Below are 11,868 nucleotides of genomic sequence, written 5' to 3'. Positions count from 1 at the left end.
TTGTGGGGGTCCGTGGGTGTGTGTGTATTTTTATATAGATATAGATATCTATATATATGGGGTAGAGGAGCATGTAGGGTTGGATATGTGGGGTGTGGGTGGGCATCAGGTTTGTGGCTGGGGAGGGCTGTGGCATGTGTGGAGGGGGAGGGTGGCTGGGGTGTGCGCATGTGCATGTGTATGTATGGTAGTATCTCTCCTCTGCTGCTCCTGGCCCCAGGGTACTGGCCATGGGCCCTGTGCTCCCGCTTGCTGCCACTCCCTGCCCCTTTCCTCTTCCATGTCTGCCACCACTGCCCTTCTCCTGCTCCTTTCCTCCCTCCTCCCCCAGCACCACATCCCAGCTGCACAGCCAAAACCACAGGATACAGCAGCAGCTGGGTGCCAGCTGAGAATCAGTCCAGCAATACAGCCAGGAACCAAGTGGTGCTGAAGCGGCCAGCAGTGGGATGGGGAGAAGCGGCAGTGGTGGGCAGGAAAGCAGGGAAATGGCAGCAGCAGGCAGGGGGGCAAGCGGTAGCGAATGAGCATATGGGAGTGCAGTGACAGCTGGGTGGGAGCATAACGCCAGGGCTGGTGGGGCCCCAGAGCAGGGCAGCAGGAGTGCAGGGGCCAGGCTGGCAGGGGCTCCATGGAGCCCTAGCTTCCCCCTCTCCCTTGCTGGCACAGCCCAGCCCAGCCCAGCTCCATAGAGCACTTGCCAGCCTGGGCCCCATGCTCCTCCTGCCCCACTCTGGGCCCCTGCCAGCCATGGCCCTGGGGCATGCCCCGCACTCCCACTGTGCTTCCACATGCAAACTCACTGCCACTTGCCCCCCTTGCCTGCTGCTACCATTTCCTTGCCCTGGCATCATGTGGTTCCCAGCTGCATTGCCATATTCCAGGACTCAGCAGGAGCCAGCCTGAGGACTGGGACAATCACCCATGGTCCTCCCCTGCTTCCCCTCCCCGCCCATGTTCTTATCTGAATTTCCCACTTGGGCAGAGGGAGGTAGGAACGGCCCCAGGGTCCCAGGCTGGGGTGGGGCCGGGCAGGCCTTGCTGCTGCAGCTGTTGGGTCCTGCCACCCGCTCCCCCTAGGTTCTACTGCTGCTGGTTCCAGTCATCTTTGACAGGCAGCCAGGCGCAAATAAATATTAATTTTCTAAATTTTTTAGGGGCCCCGCAGGCCAGATAGAATGGCCTGGCGGGCCAGATCCAGCCCATGGGCTGTATTTTGCCCACCACGGTCTAAGGTAAACCTCCCTGCTAACTGCCTAACTTGCTGTACAATACTGACGTTTACTTTCAGTGTCAAAATGTTCCTCTTTTAGGCTTTCATGTAACCTAGGTTACTCATCTTGCGTGTCTTTTCTTTTTTTAATGCAATAAACTAGCAAGATTTAAGTTTCCAAAGCAGATTCACTGTGGGTACACCTCTTGCGTGAAATGTAATCGTGTACTATCTAGTCTTAATTGTTTAAGCAAGTTACATAAACAAATTGTTTAACCTTATTTAAAAAAAAGCTAAGCTGTTCTCAAAATCATGTTAAATATTTAAAAGCCAACTAGTTATGCCAAGCTAAAACAGTACTGAAGGAAGAGTCTGGTAGGGAGTCTCAAGGCTGATACTGGCAACTCTGCCCTACTGAAAATCTGAAGAACTTGGAGGCAGAATACCTAACCCAGATAGGATACACCCAGGGCACTCTGCAGAAGGAACTTATTAGAGCCTCAAAATAAATTTTTTTATCAATGCAGGGACCTAATTACTATTTGAGGTAGCACTTAAAATAAGCCAGCTGCTTTCCCAGTACTTAGGGGATGGCCTCTGCTCAAGAAGCTCATAACTGAACACAGAGACAAGAACATGGGGGACAAATATGTGGATTTCTATATAAAGTTACTAGCTTCAGTGCCAGCTGTATGGCAGCAGTGGCTCTTCAAAAAGTATCTACATATGAACTGGTCAGTTATTTTGAAAATGCATACCTTCTAATCTGTGGACAAGGGATGGAAACCCAGGGGTGAAACATAGGGGGTGCATGCAGGTGCATGTACACCCCCGAGTGTGGTGGTGCACCCCCTACAAAAAGGCACCGCCAACATTGTCGGTGGCGCCTGCGGGCAGTCGCTGCTTGCTGCTCCTCTGCCAATGGCATCTGCGGGTGGTCCGTGATCCCTGCTGTCCACCGCTGATGCTGCCGGCAGCATCTGTGGGTGGCCGCCAACCCCTGGACTGTGCTCACCACCATCTCTCCCCGCCGCCAACAGTGCTGGCAGCGTCTGCAGGAGCTCCCCCACTTACTGCCGCTGTGCTCTACCGCCACTGGGGACACACAGTATTCATGGGGAAACTGACAGACTCAAGTTGCTTGAATCTTGGGAAAGGAAAAATCAGTGCACACTGGTTGGATGCTGGGCCACAGGTAAAAAGTTAACTCAAATGAGCCCAGTAGTAGCCACAGCTACTTCTACCAGCAATGATACCTGGCAAGAACTGTATTTACTGTAGGTGTGTAAAACTAAGAGAAGAATTAAACCTTGTGAATTATTACAATTTTTATTCATGACTATGGATATACTGAGGTTGAGGAGGTAGGTGGCCAATTTTGTGGGCTGATCATGGTGCCAGGATTACCATATGTCTGGGTTTTCCTGGACATGTCCTCTTTTTGAGTCCTCTGTTCTCCGTCCAGGCAGGTTTTTCAAATCTGATCAAATGTCTGGGTGTTTGCTTTGCTCCACTGGTGGGAGCAGGGGGAGGGGCAATTGTAGGCAGGCAGCACAATGTCTGTCTGTGTATGCCCCAGGAGCTGCAGACAGGGACATCTGGGTTGGGGGGGCTGGGGAAGTTACCTTTTGACGGCACCAGGGAACCCCATGGCCAGGCTGTCAGCACAGGGGTCAGTGTCCTTGCTTCCATGGATAGAGCAGTCAAGAGATGCTGCCTGGGGCAGGGGAGGGGGAGAAGAGAGGGGGGCCATGGCCAGGCATCCTGGCATAGCATAGCAGCCCCAGCCAGGGCAGGGGGGTGCCATAAGTCTCCCCTCCAGCCCATGCCATGGCCCGACTTGCTCCAAGCCACCGTGCTCTAGCCCAGTCAGGATGGGGGCAGCTGGCTGCAGGTCAGGAGTGAAGGGCATCAGCATGGCCCAGGGTGCCAGGTACTGTGCTTTGGAAGTGAGGGGCCCTGGCAGGACTGGGATGGGGGGCAGGCTATGGCTTAGGAGTGAGGGGCAACAGAATGGGCAGAGGCAGGGTGCCAGCATATCATTTCCCCCGCCCCCCCGTGTCCTTTTTATTTCAAACTAAAAATATGGTAACCCTAACATGGGGCCAGCTACCATTTTCACAGGCTTATTGCAGCAGCCCCCTCCCCTTGCTTCTGATTGGCTGTGGGGGCCCCACCCCTCACCACTGATTGGCTGAGAGGACTGGCCATTATGCAGCCCAACCCCTTGCTGGTGATCAACAGAGAAGCCTGCCTGTTGTGTGGCCGCACCCCTTGCTGCCAATTGGTGGAGGGGTGGGGCCGCACAACTGGCAGCTCACAGCCAATCAGCAGTGATGGGAGGGATAAACAGCTGCCACCATCTTGGCTGCTGCCCTTCCCACTGGCAGCTCCTCCCTCCCTCCATCCTCCCCCCCCCCCAAACTCCCTCACCCTGGAAAATTTCACAGACAATGCCCAATTCACGATTTTGCAGAAACTGCGGAATTGAGTAGGTCCCTGCTTATGACACTAAGAAAGCACTGCAGATATGCAAGTCTCTCTGTACAGGGGTCTTGTCATACATGCATTGGGAATCATTCTGGAGACCAAAAAGAAAAGTCACTTACTTCAGCATCTCTAGGGTTTTGTGATCCAGAGCTAGCCTGGGGTTTCCTGTCAGGTCAAGTTCCTGTAGCTTTGGAGGCAGGTTTTCAGGTAATGTAATTTCACTCAGTTCATTGCAGCTTAGGTCCACACACTGCAGAAAGAAACAGGGGCAGTAAGAGAACATTGAAAGCGTTCAACTCTCTTGCAAAGTCCACTAACTTTCTGATTACCTATAAGCAGTGTATGTGCTTACACATATCAAGGGCTGAGAACCTACAACCTGACACTACTCCTTCATAGGAAAACCAGCCTTCATTAAATGCAATATAATTATGCCTATAAAGTCTTCTGAGACATCCCAGCATAGCTGAAAATAGACTTGATCTGCTCCCACTATTTGTAGTTTCAATGCCCGATGCAAAATAGGCAAGGGTTTACCGCTGTCCATATCCCAGTGCAAGTACCCTGCCAAAGTCTCTTGAACAGAGAACATATTATGCCACTTTATTAAACAATATATCCATTTCCAAGCCAAGTCTGTATTTAAAATGATCAAAAGTATGACTTCAAAACAAGTGTTAATAACTTAGTGGATGAAGGAAATACAGATACAATATATCTGGATTTCTGTAACTCTGCCATAAGAAATCTAGCTTAAAGTCAGTTCAAACTGGTTTGGATATGTGAGCACTTTCACAAAGAATGAAAACTGTTTGAAGCATACTAATCTCATGCTATAAATGAAAAAAATATGTTGCACTGGTAGCATGGAGAAAGCTTTCATCAGATAGTTTAAACCTGGTATTATTAGTAGTAGTCTTGGAGTGGGTGATAGTATAGTTATAATGGGTGTTCTATTTGAAGCATCAGACACTAATGAAGACAGGAAAAATGCAAATAACCAATAGCCACCCAAGAATGCACTGACAGTAGTCATTCAAAATATACTCAGGAAAAATACAAGTCAATGCATTTTGGAGAGAGAAGACAAAACATGGGAGTGGATTACTTGGTAAATAGTAAACCCAAAGCAAATTAGACAGGGCAATGCTATATTACAGCAAAAACCCCAAAATGCAGTTTGAGATGCATGCTGTAAAGCAAGGTGGCAGACCCATCATTTATGAGCAAACACAGCAAAATGGAGGCTCTTAGAACAGATGCTACATGTCAAACCACAATAAATGAGGTCAGCAGACAAATGATAGATTTTTTTAAGGCAACATGAAGGCAAGATGGCATGCACAATTTTAGGTAGATGATTAAATGCAAATTTATAACCTCTATTTTCAACTAAACAAAAGCAAAGAGGAAGAGGGATAAGGGGAACCTTCCTAAAGAGTGCACATCAGTTGTCTGTTAAACAGTCTCCAAGAGCAGAAGCAAGAACCCATGAATGATTTAAAAATGCACATGAGAAAAAAAGGATAATACACTGTAAAGGCTATATTAGAAGAGGAATGGATTAAAGGGTGAGAGGGCAAGCCCCTAGGAGTTCTTGAATCCAACGTGAATTTACACATCTCAAATAGAAGTTCTGGTCCATCTAATATTTCCAAAACCCTGATCTACAGACAGGTTAACTCCCAAGTCAAAAAACTCAGAAATAAAATTCATACCCCACTGAGCATATTTAAGCCCTGGGGGAGCAAGCCAGATTTTGGATCCTTCATTTGAAGAACTGATATTTAAAATTTCTGCTTTCTCTGCCCACGGTACTCAGAATTCACCCAAGTCAGCGTTGCTCTCTTTCCAAATGGAAACCGCAGATGTCTGGGTATCATCCTTCCCAAATTTCTAACAGACTACAGTTTTTTCAAGACCTCTTCAACAAATAAGTGAATGAGGTGAGGGGGAAAAGGAGGAAAGAATGCTTAAGTAAAAGAGCAGTGAAGCAATACAATAACCTGGGTCCAGCTGGTCATAACACTCTCTTGACATTCTAGCACATATATAATGCAACAGTACGTTGTCACAGGAACACTAATCCCCTCACACCAAGGAGAACAACATTTGTGTCATCAGCTTTGGTTAGGATGAATTTTTTTTTTTTTTTTTAAAGTTCTCTATATTCCTTATCCTGAGAGATACTGAGGGGTTTTTAGCTTACTCTTGATCCCTTCAGGAATGGGAATTTTAGTCTAACTGATCAGACTGCAGATCTGAATTTCCTGATGCATCGTTTTAATGCAAGACATCCCAACCCAGTCCATGCAACACCATTTGTAACTCTGACTGCATGGATTTATATTTTAAAATCAGGAAGTGCCAAAAGAAAAAGGGTTGAATACTAAAAGTATTTGTTCCAGGGTATAAAACAGTAATGTTTTGTCTTTGGCTCACTACAATATCTCCAATTACTGCTGGAGTTGGGCAAGTTACTGTGCTTCTTGAACTCTGAGAACCAAGTCAAGTTAAAAGCCTGTTCTTCAAAAAGTATTTATATCTTTAATCTTAAACTTAAAGGAAGTGTGGATAAAAACAAAGTACTGCTCAGACGCTGTAACAAGCAGTCTCCATGCAGTTTTCAAGTAGCAAACTAGCAAGACAAACTGTTGGTATTCCAAAGGCAACCACAAACATCAAGCAACTCAACCACACCAGCTATTTCAAGAGATATCCCATAACTACAGCTGAAGAACAGAACCCAGAACACATTCCAAGAGCCCAAGAGAACAAAACTGGACCCCATTCCAAAAGGGCAAGCCAGGATTGCTGAACTTTGCTCAAGTATGTGGGAATACATGCAATTTTGTTTGATCCAGGAAGCAGGATATACCTTGAGAGAGTTCCATTTTCACAGGGACATATTTTTGAAGCTGACAGATTTGGAGTCAGATAACAAGATGCCAAGGAAAGTCCACTGGTGCGTGAAATGGGCATGAAAAGTCCATGTAGGGAGCACAAGGCCAAAAGTGGGAGTGGCGGAGCAGGGGTTACTGTAAATGGCACGTAAGAAATACTTTGCACTCATTCCCAAACTGCATGCAGCACTTTTCTCCACCGTAATTAAAAAGAAATTTGTTTTGTTGAGGTGGGCTTATCGAACAGACTGCACTCCTTGCTGATGTTCAACAGGGACTGTCTCCTGTCCTCAAAAGGCAAACCAACAAAAAACCCAACCCTTCAAAAGTTATGCCTATGCTAAATGTACCGCAACTTTCTTTGAACTGCTTTAGTGTATTGAAGGAATCCAGTAATATTGGACAAAAAAACTGGGGGGCAGGGGGAGGACATAGGGGAACTAAAATAGTACAGGGCAGATCGGAGAAGGTGGAGCAGAAGGCTCTGTGTTCACTATAGCACCCTCCCCTCCAGACCATGGAAAGAACTATGGATTCCTGGGTATCATGATTTGTCAGCTGTTGGCAGACACTGAGGAAATCTACTGGCAAAGCATACATCTCATCTCTCTCCAAGGCTGGTCCACAAAAAAGGACGACAATGGACTGCTGCTATCAGTTACTTAATTAGCTCAAATGGCAGAGGTCTATGTAGTGGATCTAATGGTTCTGACCCTGTCAATGAGCCATGTGGGTGTCAATGTCCCACCACGTGATGAAACATGGGGGGGTTTAATTTGTCTTTTTTTGGTTAAGTCTAGGAAATTACACACAAAATCCAACTCTATTAAGAGCATTAACACTGCTAAGTCCTGCACCTTAAAAATACTAAAATTAAGGCTCCCTTCCACATACATTTGGAAACAGTCTTTGGATTACATGTTTTATTACACGTTATTACATGTTTTATTTTTTCCCCACAGGACCCCCTACCTTACCTAAATAAGCACCTATGCAATATTTTGTTGTTTCCCCCTTTTTCCTTAGTGTGACCCCTGCTCAATTGCTGCCTGTAATTTCAAACCCTACTTCAAAGATGGAATTTTTCTAACGGGCTCTTCTCCGTTCTCGATATGATAAATGTCTGTGCAATTTAAGCATACATTAATACATTACATGACTCTCCTATGAGGTGAAGTGGTATTATGCATGTTTCATAGTAGGGAAGAAAAAGAGATCAAAAAGTCAAGTTTCCAATAATTTCTAGTGTTCAATTTCCAGAACCTAGCAGCTGATTTTCCCCGAGTACTGGAACAGTACACACTCCACATTCTATTTTCACAAAGTCACACTACACAAAGTTAAACTCGTTCAAAATTCTGAAAATTCAAGTGAAAACTGTTTTAATTACCTATATTATCTTTCTTTACCAAGTGATATTAGAGAAGAAACAAAAAATATTCCATTTCCAATTGCCAGATCCAGCTACCTAAACACCAAGTAACAAACAAAAACAAACCCCATTTACTGTTACCTCATGTAAGAGGGACTCCTGAAATATATTTAAAATGGCATTTTAACATTATTGCCATTATTTCATGCTTCTAGATTACAGGGTCACTGACAGCGTGGGATACACATGCATACAGCGGGAGTTACAGCAGACAATAAGCTGAATATGAGCCAGCAACGTGCCCTTGTTCCCAACAAGGCTAGCGGTGTACTGGCTTGTGCTGGTAGGAGCGTTCGCAGCAGACTGAGGGAAGGGATTCTTCCCCTTTGTTCAACACTGGTGAGGCCACATCTGGAGTACAGTGTCTACTTTTGGGCCCCCTCATTACAGAAAGGATGTGGACAAATTGGAGAAAGTCCAACAAAGGGCAACAAAAATGGTAAGGGGACTCGGGGACATGACTTGTGAGGAAAGCCTGAGGGAACTGGGCTTATTTAGTCTGGAGAAGAGAAGACTGAGGGGGGATTTAATAGCAGCCTTTAACTACCTGAACACAGCTCTGAAGAGGATGGAGTTAAACTGTTCTCAGTGATGCCAGAAGACAGAGCAATGGTCTCAAGTTGCAGCAAGGGAAGTTTAGGGTAGATATTAGGAAAAAACTTTCTAATAAGGAGGAGGGTAGTAAAACACTGGAACAGGCTACCTAGAGAGGTTGTGGAATCTCCACCCGCTGACGTTTTTAAGACCCGGGTAGACAAAGGCTTGGCTGAGAATGGTCCTGCGTTAAAGCAGGGGGTTGAATTAGATGACCTCCTGAGGTCCCTTCCAACCTGAATTTTTCTAGGATTGTACACTAGCCCGTATATGCATTTCTGTGACTTTAACACAGTAGAACTGAGGGCCTCATTTCACCTAAATCTGTAGGAAAAAAAATTATAAAACTTGTTCAACTGCTTTCCAAAAGCTCTAGTTTTATTGATCATTCTCCAGACAAAACCTTCCCATAAAGCCCAAGAACTGACACAGCAGTCAACCGTAGTGCAAGCTTCAAACCAGCATACCTCAACCCTGACCTGGAGGGAGGCTCTTTTATAATGGGCAATCCTGTCTCTAGGCCTCCAGTCTACAGCACTCAAAATGAGAGGCTTGTCATTGTGGAAGATGTTAACTCATTTTATGCAAGCCAAGCAGATCAAATTACCACTTAGGTCTTTTGTCTCATGTGCTTATTGCAGTCTCATAGCAATCTATCCTCTTTTAAGTTTCTAGAACTAAAAGATGGATTCAGTGCAAGAACCACCTGCTTGTCCATTTTGTATGTGTAGGCAAGTGGAAAGTGTTGTCTGACTCCTGAAAAGTGGTCCCTTTTTTCTTACTAACTTGTTTTCACAGCATCTGATGAAGTAAGATGTTGGTTACTAAATGTATGGTTCTCTAAACTAGTCAGTTTATAAAAAAGCACCACTCTGATCTGCTTCTACCCTTTTCTCTCTTCTCAGAGTGAAAACCAACAATGGGGTGGGGGGGGAAGAAATACACCCTGCTTTCTATAACCACATTTACATCTTTTTTTAAGTGTACAGGAGGGTATACTTTTGTCAGATGTTTACATGTAGAAAGTTGGCCTTCCTCCACCCCAACCCTTCCTTTAAGAAAATGCCTTTTAACTTTAATAAAATCTTAATGGTCTTCAATTTCCTCTGACCATTGTTCCAAAGAGGGAGGAGTATACAAAAATCCACAAGCTTGTTTTAGATTTCCTAGCTAAAACTGGCTCAAGCAGCTCATCCTTAGATGTGCTCAAACAGCAAGAGCAACAACTTGAATAACACTGTTTAGTGTGACCAAATAGATTAAAAATACAGAAGGGTTCAGGTCTTGACATTCTTCATAGCTCCTATAGACCAAAAGGTTGTAAGATTATTGGTCCAATAGGAAGGCAATCTTCTCTGAACATATATTTTTTAGGATTAAGCTAATTTTTCTGTGCCCAGGCAACCCATATACAATTTCCACCCCCTACTTTTGACTGGATGAATTGGTGCTCTAGTTCTGTATTACAGCCTGGAAAAAATGCAGCAATCTGGTTAATGCATGACACCACATTTAGACATATAAAAGTTGCCTCCTCGCCCCGAGCAAAACCTGCCTAAGGAAACTCAGATTTACATTTCTTAAGAAAAATACACAAAATTAAATTGTACGTTCCCAAACAGCACATTACTACTGTAATTAAAAAACGGCTACTGCTTAAGTAGCCAAATCCTGCTACTTCTGGAATTCCATCAGTGTTCTTCAGGCCTTGTGCAGCCTGTAGCATTTAACAGGATTTTTTAGTCAGTAAATGGTAAATAGTTGGCTCAACTCATTGGTCCTTTCCACACAGGGCTAACTACCAAGGTTACAAGAATGAACTGGTCTCATGTAGCCACTGCCAGAGGTCCTGGCTTCCATACAGTACTGTACAGGAAGACCATTAAAACCACATTCTGCAGAGCAGATGGGACTTGGTAAAAATGAGAGTGCAGCTTCACAGATCTTAAGGGTGTTTTGTATTAACACTGCTTTGCCAATGGAGTGGCAACAGTTACCTATACATTCTGAGTCTGGATAATCCTATAGGAGTTGCGTAGAAGGGTGAACTGGACGCACAAACATAGTTGGCACAAATGCATGTTGCAGCGTACACAGACACATCTCAACTCAGATACAAATGCAAGTGCATTGTGCATGTGGACAGCCTCATTCTTAAGTACCATACCAGGTCAAACCACAGGTCCTTCTAACCCAGTATCCTGTCTTTCTCTGTGGCAGAGTGGATAACAAGGAGAAGAGTGTTACATAGAGTATATTCAGAATGATCCATTTGCTGTTGCTCTCCGCTTATAGCGTCCATTTTTTAACAACACCATTTGTAGCCACCAAAAAAAAAAATTTTGAAAGCAATTTACAAAATCCATTCCTTACCTTTATTTCAGGAAGCTGCATGACTTCTGGGAAAACTTCAATGCAGTTGGAGTGAGCAGTCACTGTATGCATACGCCGACAGTTCATGATGGTTGTTGGAATGGCTTTCAGTTTGTTCCCACTAATATCTATTTCCTCCAACTCCTCAAGCTTGGCCATTTTACTAATAAAATAAAATAAAAGGAGGAATTTTAAAATGTGCTCTGAATTTATTTTTAAACAGTAATGGTCTCACAATGGTTTTCATGTGCCATAATTTTAGGTCCATGCCCTTATTGCGGGTCAATGCCTGCCATCTCTCCACACAGTATGCTGAAAGGGCAACAGCACAAGGTCAGGCTCATTCAGTCAATTTTGCTTTTTTTTTTTTTTTACTTCTATGTTAATCTTTATTTTCTTATGTTTATTTTCCTTGTTTACCTCACGCTTTTGCTCTTTATTATTTTAATCCTAGTTTCTTTTCCTCACATCAAGTATTCAGCCCCCCCCTTTTTCTTTTTTAAAAATGGTGCACTGATGCATTGGTCTCATATTGGATTGGCACTGACATAAGGGAAATTGACAGTATCAGAAGTTGGCCACATCAGGCAAAAAAGCCAATAATGTCGCCAATAAATGCCATATGCATGTACACAGCCGCAGCATGCATGGGGCCAGGAGTACAGCCCTGGTGGCTTGGAAAGCAGCATTGGCTGGTAAGTCTGGTGCGGGGGAAGGAAGGGGAATGGGGGCGTAGATAAAGGCCCCCCATGGTGAGGGAGGGAGGGAGCAGGGCTGAGGCTTGGGCAGGGACAGGTGCTGCTCAGTCAGGGCAGGGCAAGGGCACAGGATATGTCACGAGCAGTGTGTGTGTGTGTGGGGTG

At 44.8% G+C, this 11,868-nt stretch overlaps 1 protein-coding gene across 1 annotated transcript in view; it reads right to left on the bottom strand.

The window, feature by feature from the left end:
* The window catches only part of PHLPP1 (PH domain and leucine rich repeat protein phosphatase 1), a 269,023-nt gene that overhangs the window by 17,628 nt on the left and 239,527 nt on the right, over positions 1-11,868 (bottom strand). The window contains exons 13-14 of the mRNA XM_019518523.1: positions 11,006-11,168; positions 3,823-3,953 (exon numbers count right to left, since the gene is read on the bottom strand). Of these exons, the coding sequence (XP_019374068.1) occupies positions 3,823-3,953; positions 11,006-11,168 (294 nt within the window). The remainder of the gene's footprint in view (positions 1-3,822; positions 3,954-11,005; positions 11,169-11,868) is intronic.

The sequence above is a fragment of the Gavialis gangeticus genome, unplaced genomic scaffold (assembly GCF_001723915.1).
Source record: "Gavialis gangeticus isolate Ggan-Ray unplaced genomic scaffold, GavGan_comp1, whole genome shotgun sequence".
Taxonomy (NCBI): domain Eukaryota; kingdom Metazoa; phylum Chordata; order Crocodylia; family Gavialidae; genus Gavialis; species Gavialis gangeticus.
Note: the sequence above shows the minus strand (reverse complement) of the source record. Positions and strands in the feature narration are given on the sequence as shown.